Source organism: Camelus ferus, chromosome 12 (genome assembly GCF_009834535.1).
Source record: "Camelus ferus isolate YT-003-E chromosome 12, BCGSAC_Cfer_1.0, whole genome shotgun sequence".
Taxonomy (NCBI): domain Eukaryota; kingdom Metazoa; phylum Chordata; class Mammalia; order Artiodactyla; family Camelidae; genus Camelus; species Camelus ferus.
Genome location: NC_045707.1, coordinates 25,984,649 through 26,011,771, shown reverse-complemented (window position 1 = coordinate 26,011,771; position 27,123 = coordinate 25,984,649). Strand labels below are relative to the sequence as shown.

At 34.8% G+C, this 27,123-nt stretch overlaps 1 protein-coding gene across 1 annotated transcript in view; it reads left to right on the top strand.

Moving 5' to 3' along the window:
* The window catches only part of ARID2 (AT-rich interaction domain 2), a 136,897-nt gene that overhangs the window by 105,998 nt on the left and 3,776 nt on the right, over window positions 1-27,123 (top strand). Inside the window, exons 16-20 of the mRNA XM_032493261.1 lie at window positions 948-1,096; window positions 17,931-18,069; window positions 18,161-18,246; window positions 19,679-19,802; window positions 19,892-19,983. Of these exons, the coding sequence (XP_032349152.1) occupies window positions 948-1,096; window positions 17,931-18,069; window positions 18,161-18,246; window positions 19,679-19,802; window positions 19,892-19,983 (590 nt within the window). The remainder of the gene's footprint in view (window positions 1-947; window positions 1,097-17,930; window positions 18,070-18,160; window positions 18,247-19,678; window positions 19,803-19,891; window positions 19,984-27,123) is intronic.

Sequence of the window (27,123 nt, the reverse complement as noted above, 5' to 3'; positions counted from 1 at the left end):
TTTGTGTTATGGCTTTCAATAATATATTTTCAGCAATTTTTAACTTAGTTTTGCTCCACTATTTCCAGTAATACCTTATAAATAAATATATTTAATATTTTCCCAAAGTTTAAGTGTATTGCCTAATGCTTTGAAAATGGTGTGGTACCATTTTTGTGAGAAATTTAATATTGTTTTTCTTTGTGGTATATATGTTATGAATGAAATCTGAGTTAATGCTTCAAAGGAAATGTGTTGCCTCAAATTATTTTAAGCTACATTATAATTATTATATGTTTTTCAGAGAGGTGGATGGGATTTAGAGGAGAAAAAAATGGAGCTTATGTTTTAAAGGCTTATGCCTGCAGTTAGAATCCTTTTACTTGTAAGAGTAACTTTAAAGACTAAAGTTGTTAGTTAAAATAGCATTTACTGTAACATAATTTTTACAACATTCTACTTATATGGTTATATCATTTCTAATGTATGAAATCTTCTTTGCTTTTTACTATGTATTGTTTTATGTTATTCATTCAAATCTAAAAGGAAATATTATAAAAGAAATAATTTGCAGTTGGTTTTTTTTTTTCTTGTGAAGAATATATGTAAATAAATCAAAAGGGTGCATTTGTAATATATTTTTTCTTGTTTTAATCTAAATTGTGTTTGTACCCAATTTTGTTAATATAAAAAACCTTAATTCTAAATAATATATATTCATGGCAATAATAACAATATGATTTTGCCTCTGTGATTCATATGAAATGAATTTGACTTCTTAAATATATTTGTAAAATTTGTTATCTTTTTAAGGAGTTTCTGAAAAATAAATCATTAAAACTACAAATGTGAATTTTATAGTTGGAAGTGCTTAACTATCAATGTAATCAAGTTTATAAGCCTATACTGTAAGATAAGAACATTTTTCAGTGTCATTTCACAAACTGTGTGGTTGTGCTTTTTCACAGAACACTCCTGTGACACCTTCACCAGCTGCACAAGTGCAGAGCCAGCCCAGCGGTTCTCAGCCTTCTCCCTTCAGTGCATCTAGTCAACACGGAGAACCAGTGAGAAAACCTGGTCACAACTTCATGTGTCTGTGGCAGTCTTGTAAAAAGTAAATGGCAACTTTATTTGATACACAAATGTTCTTTATTCTGGAATGCTTTTGTATTTAGATTTCTGTCATCTGTAGTTTCATGAAAATTTTCTTTGGAAACCACTAACTTCTAGCAAAAATATTTTATGTTAAAAGTGATATTTATGTAGATCCCATGGTACCTAAGCTAAGAAATGTATGTAAGTGGTGGAAAGAGCTTCACTGCCTAATGGTAATTATTAAAGAATGTTTCACTGTTAGTTTTTAACGAAAGAAAATCAGTCAAGGATTTGATTATATCTGGCTATGAAAAGAGATAGGTTTTTAGAGGTGATTTGAAGTTAGTGGCAGCTGTAGAATTTCTATACAACAGAAACTTAAAGGTAATAATCTGTTAGGAACAATGATTTGTCTTAAATAACTGAGATGAGCAGTGACTGGACTTGAACTTACTGAACAGGGCTTTCTTAAACTTGAAGGAAAACTTGAGAATAAAATTGTTTAAGCTAAAATCTCAGTTCCTTTAACAGTACTCAGCTAAGAAGCTTTGCCCTGTCACTTTTTAGAGCTCTAGGACTAAAACACTTGCCTTCATAGACAATAATATCCTTCATTTCATAGATCTCACCGATTACCTTTCACTTTTCCTAAGTAACTACAGTAATTACCATATCCTTTTAAAGTTATATTTACTATTAATAAATTTTTGTGATATAGATACTATATTTCACTGTAAACTTTATATACAGATTTGTAGTAAGATTGTGGCTATCAGTGTAGCCTGGGGATTATTGATAGTACGCAAAGTATCTTTGGACAGTACGTATCAATCTCAACCCAGTAGTGAGGTCATGAAATCATTTTGGCAGGTCTACGAGGAAGGTTTTGCTTGTTTTTCTTTTCAGTGAAAAAAGTGAATAAAATATATCAGATTCCATTATGTTGGTAAGGGTAAGTATTGTTTCCAGTTATGTATGCATATAATATGTATGTGTGTATGTAGGTCATAATGTAAAATCTGCCAGAAAGTTTGTTTAAAATGCTTTAGGTTGTCTCAGATTATTTCCTTCATTTATTTAATTCAACCATCTTTTTTGTTTTTGTTTAAACGTTGTTAAGTTAATTTAAAACTTTTTTCACTGATGTCAAATTTTGTTCTTTCCCCTATTTTTGAGATTCTGTTTTTATTTTTCCATAGCAAATAGTAGCCAATGGAGTAGGTAGTCAGTTAATGCTGTTTGTTGACTAAACAGTTTGAGAATAGCTGCTTTAGATGAAGGGTTTAGAGTATTTCAAGAAGAAAAAAAAATTGCTGGAAGAATTAGTGAACCCAAGTGTGCAGCAGTTTCCCATCTTGCTAGTAGAATAAGTGTTACAGAATTTGATGACACCTCTTCTTTTCTGGAAGGGATAGACTCAACAAGACTTCTTAGACCCTATCAATTTTCAAAGCCATTTTTAGATACTGAATTGGTAATGTGTTCAGTTTGATTCTAGGAAGTAGAAACACGAAGCTTAGAAACACTAAGCTTTCAGGGAAGCAGATCCAAAAAACAAGTAAATTCCAGTTTAAATTACTGTAAAGAGATAGTTTTATAGCATTATTGGCAGCATAATGGACAGTTAATGTAATGCTGGGATGGTTAGAAAAGTTTCACTATAGACATTGCTTTTGAGTTGGGTATTAAAGAGTGAATAGGAGTTTGTCATGCATAATAGTCCCAGTTAGAATAGCAAGTGCAGGGAATTAAGGAAGGAGCTAGTTATGACCATCCTAGGATATTAAGAGCATAAGGACATGAAGAGAGTAAAGAATTTTATTATAGTGGTCCCTTCATATCTGCATCTAAGGATCCCACCAACCATGAATCAGAAATATTCCCCCAAATGGAAAGTTCCAAAAAGCAGAACTGGAATTTGCAGTACACTGGCAACTATTTCTGTAGCATTTACATTGTATTAGGTATTATAAGTAATCTAGAGATGATTTGAAGTATACAGGAGGATATGCTTAGGCTATATGCAAATATTTCACCATTTTATACAAAGGACTTGAGCATCTGCAGATTTTGGTATGCAAGGGGGACCCGGAACCAGTCTGCAGTGGATACCAAGGATGACTGTATACATTTTCAGTTTCAATTTCGGGAGGAAAAATACATGTCATAGCTTTTGTCCCTAAATGGCTATGCTTTAATTTCTTTCATATAAGATTAAGAATATTAAGAATCTTTCTTTTTCTATCAGATTTAGAACTGAAATTATTTCCTTCACTGATGTATTATTGTCAAATGCAAAGTTGGAATTATTGAATACTTTTTTCTTTGCATGGAATTTAAAGAGACTTTGGGTATACATTTAACTTGGTTATAGTTCTGTGGTAGAACCATACTTTACATGGTCTTTTTGTAGTTGTAATTCTTCTTTTTTATGTATAATATGGATTCTTTTCTTTATTTATTAAATTTTTAGTAATTTTATTATTTTTTAACATTTACTGAGCCTTGCTCGATTTTATATTTTTCAAATTTTTTTGGAGAGGGAAGTAATTAGGTTTGTTTAATTATTTTTTTCATACTTCACTTTATACATGAAACTAAATTACAGTTGGATCAAAAAGTTAAAATATTAAAGTAGCAGAAGGCAACAAAGTACTATGAGTACTATTTATACATTATTATTAACTGAAGTCCATAGTTTCCATTAGGATTCACTCTGTGTGTTACATAGTTCTGTAGATTTTGACCATGCATAATGTCATGTATCCACCATTATAGTATCATACAGAATTCTGTTACCACCCTGAAAATCTCCTGTGTTTCACCTATTTGTCTCATTACTGCCACCCCTTCTAACTCCTGCCAACTACTGATTTTTTTTTTTAATATCTCTGTATAGTTTTGGCTTTTCCAGAATGTCATATAGTTGAAAGCTATGCAGTATGTAGCCTTTTCAGACTGGCTTCTTTCACTTTATTTAAGGTCCTCCATGTCTTTTGTGGCTTGATAGCTAATTTTTATTGCTGAATAATATTCCATTGTATGGATGCACCAGTTTGCTTATCCATTCAACTGTAGAAGGACATTTTGGTTACTTTCGGTTTTGGACGATTATAAATAAGGCTGCTATAAACATTTGTATGCAGGGTTTTTGTGCACATAATTTTTCAACTAATTTGGGCAAATATTTAGGATGACAATTGCTTGATCATAGGTAAGACTAACTTTAGCTCAAGATTGAAAAAAACTGTCAAACTATTTTCCAAAGTGGCTACACCATTTTGCATTCCCACCAACAATGAGGGCTCTTGTTGTTCCATATTCTCAGCCAGCAATTGATACTGTCAGTTTTTTAGATTTTAGCCATTCTAGTAGATGTGCCATCTATATCTCTGTTATTTTAATTTGTGTTTCCTTAATGACAGAAGATGATGAGCATCTTTCCATATGCTTATTTACCATCTGTATATCATCTTTGGTGGGGTGCCTGTTTGGATTTAGCTTTTAATTGGGCTGTCTGCCGAGTTTTTAGTAATCCGTGGGTGTTAGATTTTGTCAGATGCTTTTCCTACATCTACTGTTACGATTATGATTTTTTTCTTCTTTTAGGCTATTGATATGATGGGTTATATCAATTAATTTTTGAATGTTGAAGCAGCCTTCCATACCTACAATAAATAAATAAAATAAATAATTTTTTTTTCCAGTTTAGCTCAAGATATTGTTATTCAGTGCTCTCACAGTTGGCCTCAGTGGCCTCAAGGTACGGGGCCAACAGTGACAAAGTGCGTCATTCATTTTTCATTAGTACACAGATCTTTTTATACATTGTTTGCTGATGTTTTTCTTGGTGATTTTTACATCTGTGTTTATGACAGATACTAGTCTGTATTCTTCTGTCTTAGTGGGGTTTAGTCCTAGGGTAATGCTGGCCTCAGAGAATGAATTAGGAAGCATTCACTCTGCTTCCATTTTTTTGTAGGGTTTATAGAGAACTTGTATCATTTCTACCTTAAATGCTTGGTAGAATTTCCCAGTGAAACTATCTTGGCCTAATACTTTTTTTGGAAGGTTATTAATTTATTGATTCACTTTCTTTAATAATTAGAGGCTTACTCAGATTACCTTTGTGTGAGTTTTGGCAGATTGTATATTTTAGAGAATTGGTCCACTTCATCTAAGTTACCAAATTTGTGGCATAACGTTACTTATAATATTCCTTTATTAGCCTTTTAATATCTGTGGGCTTAGTAGCAATAGCACTCCTTTCATTTCTGATATTAGTGATTTGTGTTTTTTTCTTTTTTTCTTGGTTAAACTGGCTAAAGGTTTATCTCTTTTATTGATCTTTTCAAGGAACCGACTTTTGGTTATGTTGATTTTCTCTATTGATTCCCTGTTTTCATTTAATTGATTTCTGCTCTGATTTTCATTCTTTCTTTTCCTTTGCTTGCTTTGAGTTTATATTGCTCTGTCTTTCTCTAGTTCCCAAAGTGGAAGCTTAGATTATTGATTTTAGGTCTTCTTCTCTAATGCAAACATTTAATGCTATAACTTTTCCTCTGTATACTAAGTTAGCTATATCCCACAAATTTTGATGTTATATTCATTTTCATTTAGTGATATCTAGTTTAATTTCATTGTGATCTGAAAGCATACTTTATATGATTTCTGTCTTTTAATTTGTTAAGGTGTGTTTTATATCCCAGAATGTGGTTGGTCTTGGTGAATGTCCACATGAACAAGAGAAAAATGTGTCTTCTGCTATTGTTGGATGAACTATTACATAAATGTCAATTAGATCCAATTGATTAATGGTGCTGGTTGGGCGAACTGCATCCTTGCTGAGTTCTGCCTGCTGGATCTGTTGGTTACTGATAGGGGTGTGCTGACCTCTCCAAGTGTAATGGTGGGTTTGTCTATTTCTCCTTGCAGTTCTGTCAGATTTTGCCTCATGTTTTGATGCCTTGTGTTAGGATCATATACGTTAAGAATTGTATGTCTTTGAGAAGAACTGACCTCCTTATCATTAGGTAATGTCCCTCATAATATCCTTGTTCTTGTCTATTTTTTCCTGAAATTAATGTAATTAATCCAGCTTTCTTTTTTTTTTTTATTAGTGTTACCATGGTATATCTTTTTCCTTCCCTTTACTTTTAACGTATGTCTTTATATTTAACTACACATTTTTTTATTTATTCTGCCAATCTCTTTGTCTTTCAGTTGTATTTAGACCATTCACATTAAACTGACTATTAATAGAGTTATGTTAATATCTATCACATTTGTAAATATTTTCTGTTTATTTCACTTGTTTTTGTTTCTTTCGTCTTCCCATGTTATTCTGTTTTTTTTAGTTTTGAGTACTTTACATGGTTCCATTTTCTCCTCTCTTAGCATATCAGTTATACTTCTTGGAAAATTTTTATGGTTGTCCTAGAGTTTGAGGTATATATTTACAACTACTCTAAGTGCACTTTCAAACAACAGTATACTACTTCATGGATGTTTTGCGTACCGTAGAGTATTCTTCTTTCCTGGTGTCCTGTATGCCATTGATGTCATTCATTTCACTTATCCAAAAGCTATAGTCACTAAATACATTGTTGCTGTCATTTTAAACAACCGTTCATATATTAGATCAGTTAAGAGTCAGAAAAATAAAATATTTTATTTTATCTCCACTTGTTCCTTCTCTAACACCCTCTTTTCTTTATATAGATCTGAATTTCTGATCTTTCTTTCAAGAACTTCATTTAACACTTCTTGTAGGCAGGTCTGCTGTGCAAATGCACTCAGGTTTTGTCTGTGAGAAAGTATTTCTCCTTCACTTTTGAAAGATAATTTTGTGGACATAAAATTTTAAGTTGGTGAATCTTTTTCTTTCAGCACTTTAAATATTTCACTCTACTCTTTTTCCGTGCAGGGTTTCTCAAGAGACATCCAGTATAATCTTACCTTTGCTCTTCTCTCAGTAAGGTGTTTTTTCCTCTGGCTTCTCTCAAGACTTTTATCCTTCATTTTTAGCAGTTTGAATATGATATGCATAAGTGTAGGGGGTTTTTTATTGTTGTTGTTGTTTCTAACATTTATCCTACTTGGTGTTCTCTGAGTTTCCTAGATCTGTGGTTTAGTGTGTCATCAATTTTGGAAACTTTTCAACCACTCTTACTTCAAATATTTCTTCTCTTTTTTCTCTTTCCTCTCTTTCTGCTATTCCCAGTACACATGTTACACCTTTTGTAATTGTCTCACAGTTTCTGGATAGTCTGTTTCCATTTTTTTTTTTCATTGCTTTTCCTCTTTATTCTTCAGTTTGGGAAGTTTCTATTGACATATCTTCAAGCTCACCAATTCTTTCTTCTGCCATGTCCAGTCTACTGATGATTACATCAAAGGCATTCTTTATGTTACAGTATTTTCTATTTCTAGCATTGTTTCTTACCATTTTCATTTCTCCGCTTATGTTACCCATCTCTTCTAATATGCTGTCAATTTTTCATTAGAGCCTTAGCATATTAATTATAATTATTTTAAATTCGCAGGCTGATAAGTCCAGAATCTCTGCCGTGTCTGAATCCGGTTCTGATGCGTTGTGTCTTCAATCTGTGGTTTTTGTTTTGTTTTCTTTTAACATTTAGCACGCTTTGCAAGTTTTGTTAAAAGCCGAACATGTTTTATCAGTTAATAGGACTGAAGTAAATAGACCTTTAGTGTGAGTTTTATGTTTATCTGGCAAGGAGTTATGCTTTGTTTAACGTTTGCTATTGTATTTGGGTTTCCTTAGAAACCCCTTTAAAAATAGAGTCTGTATCTTACAACTCTCTCAGTTGTAATCCACAGTTACCATTACTGAAGCTGTTGATGTGCTGGTACGGTGTTGCAGAGGGGAAGCATTCTATAACCTCATGATTTAAATCTCACTTTTTAAAATTTTCAAGTCTAGAGGCTATGACTGAAGAGAGTTTTTTAGCCTTTATTTTTCTCCCCTTTTGCGAGACAGGGAGTCTGAAGGGTCTCAAGTTATCTGATTACTCTTCCCTTATGTCAGATAAGGCTCTGGTAAAGTAATTTTTCTTGAGGGCATGCCTTCATTAAGGAGAAAAGAACACTCTGGGCATATTTAAAAATGATTACTTTCTTCCTCTCCCTGCTGGAAGTGCTAGGGATTTTTTTGCCTCCATTCTTCACCATGAGAACCTGCGTTCCTGGAAGCAGAACTCAAAAAACTGTGGGCTTCCCCACAGACTGGCCTGTCAGGAGTTTTTGCCTTTTGGGATAGTCCCTACCAGGCCTCCATCAGCTCATCAGTTACTGCTCAGTATTCCTACCACTTACTGACCAGCAATTATTTGGGATTCTTTGTATTCAACTCTTGGTCTAGTTTTCAGGGAAACAGTTTGCCTTGTGACCTCAGTTCTCTGATGATTTTAAGAAGAGTTGTTAATATTCATTTTGATTAGCTTTTTTTTTGTTCTACGGATGGGGGTGATAACTTCCAAGCTCTTTATTTGAGCAAAGACTAGAGGTCCTTATTCTTACTTACTTACTTACTTATTTATTTGGAAGGGTGGGTAATTAGATTCATTTATTTATTTAAGTAATGGAGGGACTGGGGACTGAACCCAGGACGTTGTGTGTGCTAAGCACACTCTACCACTGAGCTATACCCTCCCCCCTAATTCTTTATTCTTATTTATATATTGTCAGCATAATGTTAACTGTTAGTTCATAATTGAAATATAAAATGTGTGATTACATTTTGTCTTTTTTTTTTTTTTAAAGAAAAGATACCCCCCAAATTCCCTGTAATAAAAAATTCCCATGAACTGCTTTTTAAATTGTGAGTATTTGGAGAATAGCACTCAGTGCCTCTGGGTAGCAGGAACTCACATTCATTGTTTTTACTACTGTGCTTCTTGGCCACGGGGTTCTTTGAATGGGCAGTGTCAGGATTAATGAGAAGTTGGAGCGAGCCCCTCTAGCTCACTTTAACTGTAGGATTTGTGCTTACTGCTTTCTGTATAAGGGTTTTAGGTCATATTTTGTTTGCAAAAATGGTTCTACTGCTATAAAGACATTTGAAAGCCATGTTTTCAGTGTGTTTCTCCTCATAGAGGCCTCGTTTGTAGCCACTACCGAAATGATGGAAATTTCCCTCCCTTTGGGAGAGATGGAGTCTCTGTTGTATTTGTATTTAGAATTGTGTCACTAAAGGTCAGACCAGAAATTTAGAAGATCTCAAATTTATTCCAAACACTCATTTCCAGTGGAAGCTGTTCTGCATAGGAACCAGGGACGTTTATTTGTCCTAATAAACCTGATATTCTCTAACCACCCTGGGATCTCCTCAGGTGATGTTGAGGTTCAAACCTCTGAGTTCCTGCTGAGCCTTATACCCTTGTAGTTCCTCCTAAAGATTCTAGCATAGGTTTTACTACTCCTACTATACAAACCTGAATAATACTTTTGTATCAGGATGAAGTTTAAATAACAGTTGGTCTCATGGGAAATTACAAAATAACAACAACCATCAACCTCACTGTATGTCACAAGTGAGTAAAAATTTAAAGCTACTAGAATATGTATTCTTGATAAAGGTGCTTCTACTTCATCTTGAAATATCATCCAAAATTCATGGTAAATTTTTAATTTTTTCTAGTAACTAGTTTCAGAAATATTTTAGTCATCTTAAATAGTAAAATGAAAAAAAATGAAATATTTAACAAGAACTGATGGACGTTTTATACATTTTATTTAATGTAAAGGAGCGTCTGAAGACCAACTGAGTGTAATACATAAAACGACCATCTTGGTTATGTAACAGTGTTTGATAAGTAAGATATTAAGAGTATAAATTTGTAGATAACTGTGCCTTCATCAGTAACTGCTTACTTCTAGTTAAGGTACAGTTTAAGTTGAAATTAATAAGATTGATCAACAGCTTGGGTTACATGGAGTAGGGGAATGAAATTCATTTTACAGCATCTTTTGTCTAAATTTCGTGGTCATAAAACTAGAAGATATCTTCAGAGGGTTGATACTTTGACCTCTGAAAGTTTTTTTGTATTTGCACAATGTCTGGCACATAAAAGACTTTTAATTAATATTTGTTGAGTACGTTAAATAATGAAGATTAACTAGCTTGATTCTCTAGTCAGCAGTTCTTTGCTGACCTAGCCTATTGGCATCATGCCTTTTCAGTCGTTAAGAAGGTAACAGTTCATCATCTTGCTATTTTTACCTTTATGAAAGATTTTATTTAAAAGCTCTAGAATCCCAGAATATTTTACTAAAATACCTAATAAGCCCTTATAAATGTGAGGTTAATTTCATATAATAGTATTTTTGATAACATTTTGAGGAGTATGTGTTCCTTGGGTCTTGACTATTGATCTGCCATAAATAAAAAGTATTTTTAGGAAAAGTTTTAATTTCCTCCACAGTTTATGACAGAGGTTTTTTTGTTTGTTTGTTTTGACTTTTGTCTTTTTTAAAACCTTAGTTACTTCATTCTCCCAAACACTGACTACCAAAGACTATAAAGATGATGCCTGAAACCAAAAAGTTACATACCATGAAACAAATTTGCCAAATTCTATTGAAGTCCTTTTCAGTGTTTAGTTAGAATATTTAGGAAAAGAATTTCCTAGGGTGAGAATCTAGCCTGTAGTTTATTAATAACCCTTATTTCTTCTTTAGAAACTGTGTACAAAATAAAGAGAATTAAGTACCAATGCTAATCTCAAACCTAGACTTCTTTGAGAATTTGCTGGCATTTAAAAAAAATTTATAGCTACATAGATACTGTGTATAAAAGTGTAGTGCCTCAATTTTTACCTAGTAGGAAATTTATACACACATTATCCAAGTAAACAATCCTATATCCTAGTATAGTAGGGAAAAATCAGGCCTTTAGTGTTAGACATTTAACGTGCGTCTAACCCCATGTTCCGTGGCTCTTGAAAGTTATAAAAACCTTGAACGCTTATTCCCTCAGCAGTAAATTGGGGATAGTTTTGCCTTCTTCAGAGAGCCATCATAGAAATCAGATAGGATGATGTTTGTGAGTATACCAGATACAGAGTAAGTCCTGAACAAACAGAAGGTCGGGTAGGGGAGGTACTTCTCACGGTGCAGCTTTGTCAAGAACAGTGTGAGTTGGTATACTGCATGGCTTTCAGGCAGTTCAAGTGAGTGACCAAAGTCTCAAATTCACTTGTATGCTTTATTTATCTCATTAAAAACACACAAATACACACATCGCCACTTATTTTTATCTCCAAGCTTATGTTTAGTTCATTAACTATAATACTGCAATGCCTAAATTGTGCAAATCTGCTTCCATACTACTTGTCAAATATGAGCTATTGTTTTAGCCCATATTCAGATTTTAGTGGAGGGTTCACATTTTAAAAGCATATTTAAACAAGATCCCTGAGAGTACATTTTATATTTTGCTATGTAAAATATGTGACTGTATCACAGAACAGTGGGTTAGTAGGATTTGGTGCTGGAGGATCAAACAGCAAATACAGAAATCCTTTTCTCTTTTAGTTATTAGTAGTATTACTATTACTGATATTTTGTTATATATTGATATTGTTACTTATTAGAAGGTAAGGAGGCAGAACCAAAGTCAGTTGGTTTTGCCTGTCCTCCATTGGCACCCCCTTCATCTCTTTGAGATGTTTACCATAATTTGAGTGGTACTGGGAGTCAGGACATCTTTTCCCCTCCAAAGCCAAAAAAAAAAAAAAAGGCCAAATACTTGCTTCTTTCCTCCTTTGGCAGCTGAGGAAGTCAGTCAGTTGTTCCTGTCTGTCACTTTGAATCAGGACTGAATGGGGCAGAGAAACTGAGAGTGGAGAATTCATTCCTGTAGTAACAGCGTTGTTTAGTTTCCAAAAACACAGATACCAATTTTGGGCTGTCCAGTTTGCATTTGTAATTTTTAGTCCTGTATTAAAGCATTAAATTAAATTAATAGTGAAGTTAGTCATCTTTTTACATTTTGAATTTTTACAACTGGATATAATAATATTGGGTGTAGTCTCCGAGCACGGTGGTTGTTTTGGGCTTTCCCCTCCCCAAATTTTAGCAGCTTTTTAATAAATCTTTGCATACAAAATAATACATATCTTTGACATTTCTATTGCTATAGAATATTATCTATGTAGAACAATTAGATGTCAAGGGTTGAAGTAAAAGTTAATTGTTATACAACTAATAATACAGCTTTTTTAAGTGAAAATATATTTGCAGTGTAGATTTTCTGATACATATTCTCATTTATGTGCATTTATTAACATTTAAATGCACATCTTGCTTTTAAACTGAAATTTTCCTGCAAAATACATATCCCATGTGTTTTAAGTCAAATTAAAATTTTTTTGCAGCAGGAGGGCTATTAAGAGGGACATGGAATACTTTTTGGTCATTAAAGAAAAATAGCCTGCCAAGAATTTGAGCAATTAAAACAACTCTAAATGAAACTATCTGAACTGAAGTGCTGTTTTCAGCCCTCTTAGTTGTGTTTTAAAGACAAAGGAAACAATCTTAGCGTTACAGTTACAGATGTTTGTTTTTAAATCATTCTTTTACATATGGTGAATTATTAAAATATCATAATATATAATGTGTTATTATTAATATATATAGCTTCCTGCATAGATTTCAGGCTTTTAAATAATAAAACCTTAAGGTGGTAGAAAAAGCATGCTTTATTTACTTCATTTATGTTTTCATGATGCCTAAGAAACTGTTTGATGGTAGGAAAAGGGATAATAATAATCATGGTATAAATTACACCAATAAAGTAATAGTTTTTGGCTTTTAAAAGTTCTGATAGAACGTGTTTAACCTGAAGTGTTTGCTTAGGGTAGTTGGGGTCAGGAAACTTGGACCTAGTAACCTTATGTGAATAATTTGTTCAGTTGAACCAAATGGCTTTTCACTAGGGTAAATGAAAAAAGAATTTGGCTGAAAGGGATTTCACTGAAAGAATAAAAGCCAATCCTGAGCTATAGATAGAATTCTTTAAGTGATGAATAAAGGACTAGCTACTATAAATTGTATTGATGATGAAACTGAAAATAATATATATTTTTGAAAGGTGGCCAATGACTGCGAAAAAAAAGTGTCAGATATAGTTACTGTAATAAATGTATTAGGTATTAATTAAATTTTATACCACTTTGCCAGATGCTATAAATCTAGTTTCTATCTTTTGTGAAAAGTGTTTCTGTTGTTTTAGTTGGAGTAGCATATAGATTGTTACACTTAAGTATAATATTCCGTAGAAAAGAAAAGATAGAAGATGCAAAAGAAGGGATGGTTTATGGAGGAGCACAGTAGAATCCAGTATGTAAGTGAAGGAGTTAACCCTGGAAATAGTGGCCACTTCTGGCTCATATCCAAAGGGAGGAAAGTATGAATGATGACAATTTTTAATATAGAGAAAGAGGAAGTTAAGAATAATAGGGTAAACTTGAGTTCTTTCAGTAATAAGCCTTTTTCCCCCAGAGATATAAAAGTCCCTCGGTTCACAAACTCACACTAATACAGGTAAAGACAAGCTCAAAAATAGTAAGATAGAGGTTCAGTGTTTACCAAAGGTGAAAAATTCAGAGCAGTTTCTCTGGGGAGTGTTTTCAGGAGCAGAAATTAGTAAAATGAGTTGTGAGTAATGGGGAGGGTCACTTGATAATAAGGAGCATTCACTTGGAGGTGGACTAAAATTTACTGAGCAAGGCTTGACAGTTTAGGAATATTGTGGGAAAGATCTCAGGGTAGATGACTGGTAAGATGAGCAAGTTTAAAAAAACAGAGGCTACTAGTGCTTACCACCGTGACCCTGCTTCTGCTGACCATGATGGTAACAGCTTTCAGTTACTGTTGGCATGCTGTTTGCGAAATAATTTTATATGTATCACCACATTTAAGCCTCACAACCACCATGAAAGCTAGATTACTAGTAAGTAAAATGAATTTTAGTGCTTCCAACCTGTGGTTGTGCCCTCAAACTGTGTGTGTTGGGGGGGGGGCACCATTCACATTGTACATGCCAGAAATTATTTATTACAACACTTTTGCAGCAGATAGCAATAAAGGATCCTAAAGGAAGGGCATTCTTTTAATTTGTACATGGCACCATAGAGCCTTACTGTGGCAGCAGTATATAAAACTGTATTAGAAATGGACCCTGTTTTGTTTAAAAACACATATACACGGAGAAGGCTTAAGAGACATACACCAAAAGGTTAGCAGTCTGGATATTTGAATCACAGGGAATTTTTATTTTCATTCAGATGCTCTTTTGAAATTTTTTTGATATCTTTAAATGAACATGCTGTTTATTTTGGGAAACGGGGATTGGTTATTGATGAAAAAGTAGCAGTAAGGAAACCTGCTCTAGACGCACTGCTGAGCAGTGGTGGCGTCCCACTTCGTGCCTTGCCCTTCTGCCGTCCCAGAAGAGTCCGCAGGATTCTGAAAACTCACTATTTTGCATTGAAATTGCATTTGAGCATTTTAAATCCAAATATTTCATACAATGGATTTGGAAACCTTAACTTCTTTCCCCCTTCATATGATCCTTACGGCCATCCTCATTCATTGTTTTAGAACTTCACCTTGCACCACAATCAAAAACTGGTTTGTATGACTTGAATAGTTAGATGAATAGAGAGAAAATGGACTTAGGTTGAGGGGACAGATAGTAGATAAGAGGGAAATGATTCTGGGTTAGGCAGGTAAAGTGAACACGGAAACATTCATGTTGTCTTAAAACCACACACAGTGTTGTATATAGTTGGTATATTTACTAATTTAAATCAATTTAAAGGAGCACTAACTTTTTCCTTTTTTCTTGTGGCTGGTAAATTAATCAGTTTTATGTATTGTAAATAAACTTGATTCATTTAATTATTGCAAAGTAGTTTAAAAATAGGTATCATTTTGACTAGTGGCAGGGAGTAGTGCAATAGGGTTTTGGTTTATGTGCACGTGTGTCTGTGTGTGTGTAAACAGTTATACCTTTCAACTGATAAATTAATAGTATTTAGATAAAATCTTAAAAGTACAGTAAGAAATGTCTTGTGACAATTATTAGAGATCCAGTCATATTTATTTCATACTAACAAAGTAGCATTGTTAGTATTGAAAATTAAAAGAAATTCTAAAACTAAAAACGTACCTACTGATTGTAGTTTCATAGTAAACTTAAAAATCACATCTCCATGACGTACTTATTTTATAACTGGAGGTTTGTACCTTTGACTTCTTTCCCCCATTTCACACCCACCCTGCCTCATCCCCTGCCTTTGGCACCTCCAGTCTCTTCTCTTAACCTATGAGCTGGGGCAGGGGTCTGTATTGTTGTTTTTCTGTTTTACAGCTTCCACATATAAATGAGATCATAGGATATGTATCTTTCTCTGCCTGACATATTTCACTTAGCATGATTCCCTTGAGGTCCATCCATGTTGTCACAGATGGCAGGATTTCATTCTTTTTTATGGCTGAGTAATTCCTGTTTGTGCATCTGTGTGTGTGTGCTCACGCTCATGCACGTGTGCACTTTTTTTTTCCATTCATTAGTCAGTGGACACTTAGGTTGTTTCTGTATGTTAGCTACTGTAAATAATGCTGCAGTGAACATGGGGCTGCACGTATCTTTTCAAGTTACTGTATTCATTTATTTGGATAAATATCCAGAAGGGGAATGGCTGGATCATATGGTAGTTCTATTTTTAATATTTTGAGAAACCTCTATACTGTTTTCAACAGTGGCCGCACCAATTTGCATTCCCAACAACAATGGACAAGGGCAAGGGTTTCCTCTTCTGCACATCCTCAACAATACTTGTTTATTTCTTGTGTTTTTGATAGTAGTCATTCTAACAAGTGTGAGGTGATAGCTCATGGTGATTTTGATAAGTGATGTTGAGCACTTTTTCATGTACCTGTTGGCCATCTGTATGTCTTCTTTGGAAAAATGTCTATTCAGAACCTCTAGTCATTTTTTTAATTTTGGGGTTACTGCTGCTGAGTTGTATGAGCTCTTTATATATTTTGGATATTAACCCTTTATCAAATATCTAATTTGCAAACATTTTCTCCTATTCAGTAGGTTGTCTTTTCACTTTGTTGATTGTTTTCTTTGCTGTTCAGAAGCTTTTTAGTTTGATGTGGTCCCACTTGTTTATTTTGGCTTGTTTTATTTTTATTTATTGTTGCCTTTGATTTTGATGTCAAATATACAAAATCATCACCAAAGCCTATGTCATGGAGCTTACCACCTATGTTTTCTTCTAGGAGTTTTGTGGTTTCAGGTGTTACATTCCAGTCTCTAATCCATTTTGAGTAATTTTTTTTTGTATGGTGGTTGAGTTGCGTTCTTCTGCATGTGGTTATCCAGTTTTCCCAACACTGGAAAATTATTGAAGACACTGTCTTTTTTCTTTTATATATTTTTGGCTCCTTTGTCACAGATTAACAGACTATATATGCATGGGTTTATTTCTGGGCTCTGTGTTCTATTTCATTGATCTATGTGTCTGTTTTTATACCAGTACCATACTGTTTTGATTACAATAGCTTTATGATGTAGTTTGAAACCAGGGTGCATGGTGCCTTCAGCTTCTCATTTTTCTCAAGATTGCTTTGGCTCTTTCAGCTCTTTTGTGGTTGCATACAAAGTTTAGGATTATTTGTTCTATTACTGTGGAAAATGCCATTGGAATTTTGATAGGGATTGCATTGAATCTGTAGATTACTTTGTGTAGTATGGACATTTTAACTATGTTAATTCTTTGAATCCATGTTAGTTTCATGATAAACTTTTTGGAAGTATTTATACAGATGAATATAAATGGTATGAAATATGTTATCTACAGTGATTTTTGACATTGTCTTTTATATTTCAGTATTCAGTTATTTTGATGGAAATTTATTTTAAAATGCCTATCATTTCCTGAAGGGACTCTTAATTTGAAATATTATATATGTGCTCCACATCAAAAATTAGCTCAAATATAGACATATTTATCTGACATCCATAAAATATTAAATCCTGAGAGAGCTCTGCCATAAACTTTAAAGATATTGACTGTACAAATATTTAAGTTACTGATTAGTAATTGAAGCCTTTTGATGTATTCTTTGCTGTCTGGACTCCAGTATTCTCGCTCATTGCCATGTAGTCTAATAAGGGAGAATGGTGTCTGATTTTCTTCAGGTTTCTGTTCTGGGCCAGACACACTCAGACATTCGTATTAATAAGCCGCAGGGTCTAATTCCAGGGTCTTTGAGTGAGTAAGATGTGATGCTGGAGAAATGAGAGATGTGACTTTTTAAACATGGATGGACATACAGAATGTGAATTCAGGTAAAAAGTCAGACTCCAAAATTTGAAGCATTTAGATTGTTAGATTGAATATACTAGAGTTTATTATATGTAATTTGAAATCTAGTAAATGCTTGAGCAGCTTCTAAAAGCACAGTCAAGTATGGTATTTGTTTATAAGATAATGTTCTATTGTGTTTTAAAATGAAATTTCATTTACTTTCAGGAGATTCTTAGCTGACCTTGATTGAAGGTAGGGAATTAAGAATGAAACAGAAAAGCTTAAAACAAACTACCAGAAGTGTTCAGAACAGTTGAGTATTGGAGTGTAAGCAGAAGTATTTAAAATATTCTTTGAAATAAAACGAACTTGAGATTTGTTTGCACTGTTTTGCTTGATATTTCTGTATATTGGTCGGGAGCTTTTGAATTAGGAGAGCAGGTTTTCTACTTTAAAGACTCTATCTAAGTGTCAGAAAATTTCTACTGCTTTTATTTTTTGCAGGTGGTTTCAGACCCCCTCACAGGTTTTCTACCATGCAGCCACTGAACATGGAGGAAAGGACGTATATCCAGGGCAGTGTCTTTGGGAAGGCTGTGAGCCTTTTCAGCGGCAGAGGTTTTCTTTCATTACTCACTTACAGGTACACCTTCTTAGTGCTATTTGATCGGTCACTCGCTTGGCTGCATTAAAGATCATGATGCATATGTTTTTTCTTCCTCTTTCTCAAAAAGGACAAGCACTGTTCAAAGGATGCCCTGCTTGCAGGATTAAAACAAGATGAACCAGGACAAGCAGGAAGTCAAAAATCTTCTACCAAGTAAGGAACATGAGTTACTTCCTGTTGTACATGAAAAAAAAAAATCAGGAAACTAAGCAAAACATAGTAACAGTGAAAGGCAACTTAACGTGTTGGAGGACGGGAATCCTGGGTTCTAGTCCAGCTCTACCTTAACCAGCTACGTATGTGCTCCCTGTTCTAGGCATCACTTTTCACACTGGCTGGACCACATGTGGTACTTACTACACGGTCTCTTAAGTACCTTGTAGCTCTAACGTTTTGATTCTACTTTGTAGACAAGTCATTGAAGTAACTGCACCCACGGATGTGTAGCTGCAGCTGCGGAGGGCCGACTGTAAAGTCACACAGGGATTTTTGACATGTAACTTATGTTGCAGTATGTTTAATTTTGCTCATATTTGGAGGAAGTTAATATTTGCTACATCAGTTACAATAAAAATTTTTATCACTTATACGTAAAATCTAATAATCATTCTTATCTGTATCCATATACAGATACCCTTATCTGTAGACATCTATATGTAGTACAGATAAAAACCGGTTTACAGTTTAAAGATTGCTTTTATGTTAACTTATTTAATATTCAGAGTTATTTTAATTGTGTAAAAAGGTACCAGAAGTATCCCCACTTTACCGATGCGAAACTTGAAGCACTAAGGGGCAAACCGAACTTTTCAAAGTCCCGCAGCTAGTTACGGTGTTAGAGATCCGGTTTTCCCACCTGCGAGCCTGTGCTCTCCCCACTTGCCTCCTCAGGGTGCAACAGACACTGATGCAGCTTTTCTGCTGGGTGAAGCCTAGAGTAGTTTGAATCTGATTTAATGTAAAATCTGTCTCTGCAGTCCCTCCATTCTGTATCTTTCCTCAAGGACAGTAGAGCTACAGTAGAGCTATACTGAAAGGATTGATTGAAATTAGTAAATAATGATGAAAAATAAAGTGATGCAACAGAATAATAGTTTGAAATGTAGTGGTTAGCATAATTTCATATTATTGTCATACTAGGTTATCTTTTCCTGGGTGACCTACAGCTGTACCAGTACATTCTTAGATTTTATTATTTTACTCTTGGGTACCGTTCAGCAAAAATAAATTGCGGCTCAAGTTGTAGACTATTCTTTGTTAACATCTTTACATTGCATTCAGAGATGTGAACTCTACAACTTTGATACTATGTTGTATTTATAGATGAGCTGCACCAGAACACTGTTGTTTGCTTTAAAGTTGATAGATTGGAAAATAAAAGACTTAACTTCTCCTTGATACAAAGAGCCCCTTTGCCTAGGCTGACACAGAGTGTAAATATTAACGCTGGTCCATTGGGAGCTTTTATTCATCCTGTATCCAAAGTTTCAAAGTAACCACTGTAGGGGTTGGCAGGTTGGTCATTGGCTGTCAGTCTGTCTGCAGCAGCGTGTTAACGGTCTCTTCCTCTCCCTCGTCAATTTAGGCAGCCAGCTGTGGGGGGCACAAGCTCAGCTCCCAGGGCGCAGAAGGCCATTGTGAATCATCCCAGTGCTGCCCTTATGGCTCTGAGGAGAGGATCAAGAAACCTTGTCTTTCGAGATTTTACAGTAAGTAAGCACTGAAAGCCTTATCTGTAAAGGTGTGAACACTGTATGATTTAGATCTTTATTCTTTTTCTTTTCTTTTTCTTTTTAAGGATGAAAAAGAGGGACCAATAACTAAACACATCCGACTAACAGCTGCCTTAATATTAAAAAATATTGGTAAATATTCAGAATGTGGTCGCAGGTGAGTAATCTGTTTCCCATAGCCAGAGTGAATTCAGATTGTTTTGCTTTAAGTTAATAAGCTTAGATATCTGCACTTAATTCACTGTTTTTCCCATCAATTTTTTGGATATACCCAAAAGCTTATGTCAAGGTCAGGCCACCATGGACTCATAAAAGCCAAAAACGTAGTTTAAATAACCGAAAGGTGTTCTTTTGACTTGTTTCATTAGGTTAATTTTCTTGCTGGTCATAGAATTTAGAGCAAAAAGTAGATCCACTGAAGAGAAAACTTAGGCTTTTGCTGGAAGGAAAAATGGACTGATCACTTGAATCATGTGGAATTAGAAAGGAATTCAGTTTGATAATTACCATTTTAATGAAACCATCAAAGTCATAGATATGCTAAGATTTACTATAATACTGTGAAGTTTTAAAAGTTACTTTCTAATGGACTTAAGAGAGAACTCAGGGTTTTGTGAACCTATAGAAACTGGGGACAGTCATTCTGACCCTTGAAAGAGCAAGTGTGGATCTGTCGCCCTTGTTCCCCTGGAGTCGTGAAGCTGATCTCCTAGCCCCCCCTCCACCCTCAGCTGGCCCGGCTCAGGCGTCCGCGTGAGGGGGTGTCCTCTGATGGCACCTCGCCTTCCGGGTGGTGGTTTCCTCTGCTAGTGTCTCCTCCCACGTCCTGTCGGTCCCATCTCCTCAGTGCATCCTGAATCTGCCTCAGTTCTCCTCTCCCCATTTTACCACGTGTTAATTAGGCCTTTGACTTTCCAGCTGGATTTTCTAGACATAAAAACAGTGGCATCAGTTACCCAAAAAAAAAAAAAAAAAAAAAAAAAAGCAATGAATTTAACTTTAAAACTTCTGTAAATTAAAGGTGAATAAAACTTAAGACTAAAGTTTCAAAAAGTTTTACAGTGACAAAAGTTTCTATATTTATTGTATCAAGTATTCTCACAGATGAATAAGAAAAATCCTTAACGCTCAAAAAAATAAGCAGTTTTTCAGGGAAAAAAAAAAAGAAATATGAAGGCGTCATCACCAGCATCTCCCTGCTCCTTCCTGCTCTTCTCGCCGTGCTCCCCTCCCACCCCTCCTTTTGCCCCATAAGCCACATTTCACTTTCAGCCAGACTAAACCACATGCAGATTCCTACTCACGCAGGGCTCTTTCCTGCCGCGCTGCTGGACCCTGTTCCAGTGCTCACACCGCCCCCCGTGCCTAGAATGCCCTTCTCCCCATGTCGCTGGCCTGCCGAGTATCTGCAGACCCTCCATGATTCAGCTCCGACACTGGCTCCTGGGTGCCGCCTTTCCTATGCTGGGTTTCCCTTCCCCATCCAGTTTGTTCTTCTCTGTTTTTATAACACGTCTGTCTTGTAACAGTTCAGTCTTACTGTTTTGTAAGTATTTTTTAATATGGCTTTTCCTCCCTACTGACTTATGTGCAGACTTTCTCTGATTAATCTGCTAGTACATTAGAGACAATCCCTGCTTCCTATTCGTTCTTCAAGGCTCAGCCCCAGCCTCCTCTTCCTTTCCTGACGTCTCCCTCACTGCCCACCTCCGACCTGAGGTGCACCCTGCGCATTGCATGTTACCACCTTACATGATGAGATCTGTGAAAGCAGGGGCTGAATATTCATTTGTGGTTTTGTGTCCTTGGTGCCTAGCATAGTGTTGGGAATGTAACAGTGATTCAGTAAACATTGGATTGATCGATAGATGGAAGGAAAGAAGATCTCACAAATTCATTTTTCCCTAGAGTTCTAATCTGGCATTTGTGCAGACATTTGGAATTCTGAAAGTAATTTTATCACTTTTTCCTCACATTCAAATTGCACGTTCTCAGACTTACAGCAAAGCCACTTTGGCTAGGTCTAATGTAATTATTGAACCAGAAGTTTTCATCTGAATATTTTTGTTTTGTTGTAGATTTTATTTTATTTAACTCCAAACCTTTCAAATGTCTTTGGCATCTTTAATTGCTATGATCTTAGACTAGCAGAAGCAAAAGAAATAAAATAATCAAATTCCTCCCATTCACCTACCCAGTCTGGGTTGAAATCCCCATATAGAACCTCTATTGAACATCTCTGGTGATGGGGAGTTTTGCTAGAATACTGAGAGAATCTGGCAAAACCCACATATGTGAAGAAGAGAGTATAGGAAATCAGATACTGCAAAAGATAATTCTCTGTTGATATATTTCTCATCTCTGGTGAAGTAAGTTATAGGGTGTGATTTTTTTTTTTAAACCAAAGCAAATTCTATTTGCAATAAGGAAATTACAGATCAACAAGAAGATATATGGAAATTTACTTTCATTCTTATAGTGCAGTATACTGAACATTATGAAATGTCAGCATTTTTTTCATTTCAAGTTCAGAATCTGATTGAATAATGCAAACTGTTTAAACACAATTTATCTCCTTTCTGATTAAATTTGAGCTTTGGAGAATTGCAATATATTTCTCATCTTTTTGATATATGTAACTTTTATCTGTGAAATACATGGGTCTTATTCAAAAATCAAATGATACTTTTCTTCACTAACAATGAACAAACTGAAAAAGAAATGAAAGATTCTATTTACAATAAATCAAAAAAGTAAAATACTTAATCATATTGACCAAGGAGGTAGAAGGCTTGTACACTCAGAAAGATAAAACACTGCTAAAAGAAGTTAAAGAAGACATAAATAAACGGAAAGACATCCTTTGTTCATGGATTAGAAGACTTAATATAGTTAAAATGTCAGGGACGGGGAGGGTATAGCTCAGTGGTAGAGCCCTTGCTTAGCATGCACGAGGTCCTGGGTTCACCCCTGTATCGCCATCAAAATAAATAGGTAAATAAATAAACCTAATTAACTTCCCCTCAGAACAAAAACAAAAAAAACATAAAATAAAATGCCAATAGTACGTGAAGCAATCTATAGATTCAATGCAATCCCTGTCAAAATTTCATTGAAATTTTTTGCAAAAAAAGAAAAATCTGTTCTAAAATTCATATGGAATCTCAAGGAAACTTGAGTAGCCAAAACTATCTTGAAAAAAGAGAACAAAGAGGACTCACAATTTCTGATTGCAGATTTTACTGCAAAGCAATAGTAATCAAACAATACACTGTTTTTAATGACATAAAGATAGACATATTGACTAGTGGAACAGAATGGAGAACCCAGACCTAAGTCTTTACGTATATGGTCAAATGATTTCAATAAGGATGCCAGTCTTTCAACAAATGGAGTTGGGAAAATTGGAAATACACATGCAAAAGAATGAAGTTGAAACCTTACCTAACACCATACACAAAAATTAACTCAAAATACATCAAAGACCTAAAAGTAAGATCTAAAACTATAAAATTCTTAGAAAAAGCTTAATGACATTGGGTTTGGCTGTAATTTCTTGGATATGAATCCAAAGGCATGGATAACAAAAGAAAAAATAAACAATTGAATTTCATCAGAATTAGAAACTTGTGCATGAAAGGGCAATGATCAACAGAATAGAAAAGCAGTCCCCAGAATGAGAGAAAATAATTACAAATCATATATCTGATAAAGGGGTTAATATTCAGAATATATAAATAACTCCTAAAACTCAACACCAAAAACAAACCAAATGAAAAATGGATGAAGAACTTCAATAGAAATTTCTCCACCAGATAAATGGCCAAAAAACACATGAGAAGGTGCTCAACATTACTAATCATTAGGAAAATGCAAGTCACAACCACAATGAGATACCACTTCATACTTACTAGGGTGACTACTATTAAAATCAAATAACAAACAAAGAACAGAAAACAGTTAAGTGTTGGCTAGGTTATGGAAAGATTGAAACAGCTGTAAATTGTTGATGGAAATATAAAATGGTGCAGCCACTATGGAAAAAAGTATGGCCATGCATCCAAAAATTAAACATTTGATCCAGCAATTCCACTTTTGGGTATATACACAAAAAAATTTAAAGCAGGGAGTTGAATAAATATTTATGTACATTGTCATAGCAGCATTCTTCACAATAGCCAAAATGGAAGCAACCCACGTGTCCATCAACAGATGAGTGGATAACTAAAGTGCAATGTGTGTATATGCAATGGAATATTACTGCACTTTAAAAAAATAAAATTCTGATACATGCTACAGCATAGATAGACCTTGAAGACATAGTGCTAAGTGAAATAAGCCAGACACAGAATGACAAATATTGTATGATTCCACTTACGTGAGATACCTAGAAGGTTCCTAGAAGAACCAGATACATAGAGATAGAAAGTAGAACAGTGGAACAGCCTCCAGCAGGAGATTTGGGGAGGGAAGCAATGGACAGTTCTGTTGGTAATGGGAAGATGAAAACGTTCTGGGCATGGATAGTGGCGATGGTTCAACAGCAATGTGAATGTACTAAATGCCACTGAACTGAATACTTAAAAAATGGTTAAAGTGGTAAATTGTATTATTTCTATTTTACCACAATTTAAAGCTAAAAACAACAACATAAAGATTTGGGGAAAATGGGGAGTGACTATAAATGAATATTTGGGGTAATGAAAATATCCTAAAATTGATTGTAGTGATGGTGGCACAGTTCTGTTACTATACCAAAAACCACTGACTTATATACACTTTAAATGGATGAATTGTATGGTATGTGAATTTTATCTCACATAAGGCTGTTATAAAAAAAATAAATTTTTAAAAATTAAATGGTAGTAAAGAGCTTTTGACGAATTATAGTAGTCCCTTGCTTCCACTTCCAAGGAAGAGCTTTCAACAAGATAAGCTTATTTTTCTGGTATTTGCCTCCATGTTTCTAAATAATATGCTTATGTTACTATTCCTTAATTTACCTATTTTACACTTTACCTGTTGAGTCTTTTTCTGAAAAGCTGAGTACTGTTAAAACCTCTCTTCCTCATGCTATTCCTTTCCTCACAGCGTTGTGTCCCAGTTTGGGGTTGAGTCTTAAATCAGACGCTGTTACAGTGTTGGACGCTGAGCCCGCTGCTACTCTTACTGCATGTCCTTCTCTCCCTCTGTTTGTCTAGGGTTAGTGATTGTCTTGCTTCTTGATTACAGCTTTTTGTGGGTTTAATGGTGGTTTTTCATATATTTCCATCAGTGTCTTTCAAGCCTGTGTATAAGCTACCTAAAAACTTAAGACACAATTATTAAACCTCTGTCAGTTCTGTTTTTTTGTTTGTTTGTTTTTTTCCTCCTTGGAAATTGTCCTTTATAATCTGGACAGCTTGCTTTCTAGGCCTGGTACACAGCTGTTCTTGGAAATTCCTTCTGTGTTTCTTGAATCCCACTTACTTCTTTTACTTGATTTACTCCCTCATTGAGATAAGGCACCTCCTCCAATAATTTCAAGACCTTCTGTCTGAAAATGTGTTAGTCTGCCCTTACTCTTGGTAGTTTAGCTAGAGAACTCTAGGTTGAAAAATCACTTTCCATTCAAAATATGCGGGCATTGCTCTGGTGTCTTCTAGCATGCAGCTCCGCTGTTGGGAAGCCTGGTGACATCCTGGTGCCCATTCCTTTGTGTGGGATCTATTCTTCCCCCTCTGGAAGTCCTCAGGTCTTTCTTTTTTATTTCCGATATTCTGAAATTTCATGCTGATGTGGTTGCTGATTTCACTGAGACGTTGCTCTTGGTGTGGGTGTTTTGTTGTTGTTGTCACTGAAGTGGGCATTTCATTTCAGTGAATCCTTTCAGTCAGGAGATTCATGTCCTTCTCAAATGGGAAGTTTTCTCGAATGTTTCTTTTTGTAATTCCCCGCTGCCCATTGTCTCCAGTCGCCGTTTCTTGAACGTCTGTGTTTTTGGATGCTAAACCCTTGTGGTGTAGCATTGGTCCTCTAATTTTCTTTTCTCTTTTAGCTTTTCATTTTTTCTGTTTAATCTGTTTTCAGGAAATGTCCTTGACTTTATTATCAAATCTGTTGAATTATTACATCAGCTATCATGCTTTAACTTCGAAGAGCTCTTTTTCTCTTTCTGAGTTGCCAGTTGTCGCTGTTTTATAACATCCTGTTCATATGTTGAATGCAGTGTTTTCTCATCTATCTCTGAGGACATTAATGCCAGTATTTTTTAAGTTCTTCTCCCAGTATGGTAGCTGTTCACTCAAAATTCCTTGAATGTCTGAGGATTTTTGGCTTTATTTTATATTTTAAGAATGAAATACTGCAAGCCAGTTGGAAGCTCTGGGTGCATGGTCCCCACGTGTCACTGGTGATTGCCATTTTAGGATGACCCCTGATGAGCCACTTTGTTTATTAGAAGCCCCTCAAATACCAGTCTCTGTAAAGATTGTTACCCCAGGGAAGGATCTCTGATTTTCTTGCCTTCGGAGGTAACTTGAAAGAGAGTCTGTGACGTTGTGTATTCTGGAACAGAATGGGGGAGGGGGACCAAGAGGCTCCCACTGTGTTGGAGTGTGTTCACTGTCACCCACTCCCAGTTCTCCCCCCAGTTGATCCCTAACCCTCTAGCTGTCACACTGTCTATGTCTCTGTAAGTCCTAAGCCTTTCTGGTTTAGTTTCTACAGAAAATAAATTTCTTCTATTCATTTTGGGAGGGAAAGGAGAAGAACTTATATTCAAACTGCTTTATCTTCCTAGAAGCTGATTTGTCTTAAACAGTTTTCACTAACGCTGCTTACAAATTATTCCTCATTATCTATTTAAGTGCATTAAAGTGACACAATGTTTATCCTTTGTTAAATATATCAAAATGGTAAAGGATCTTTTGAAATTTGAAATTAAGAAGAATATTTTATACAACAAAAAGGCATATTTCATTTTTTATCTAGTGAGGGTTTAATTCTTTAAAGCACCCCCAAAATAAAAGATACTAATTTATATCAAAAAATGAAATTGTTATTTTAAAATCACCCAAGAGATTTAAATTTAGTCTTTCTAGTTTTATCCATGTGACATAAAATAAAGAGTATTTTTTAACATGTGACTGTTTATCAGTTTGAAAAATATGATTTTATTAAGTTTGTGAAAGTAAAGGCTTTTTTCTTTGTCAAAATGTCCATTGATTATAGAGGGAAGATAATTTGACTCCACTTAGTAAGTTACTTTTAAATCAGACTTTTTGGGCTATTTTTTCTTTTCCAGGAAAAAAAATGT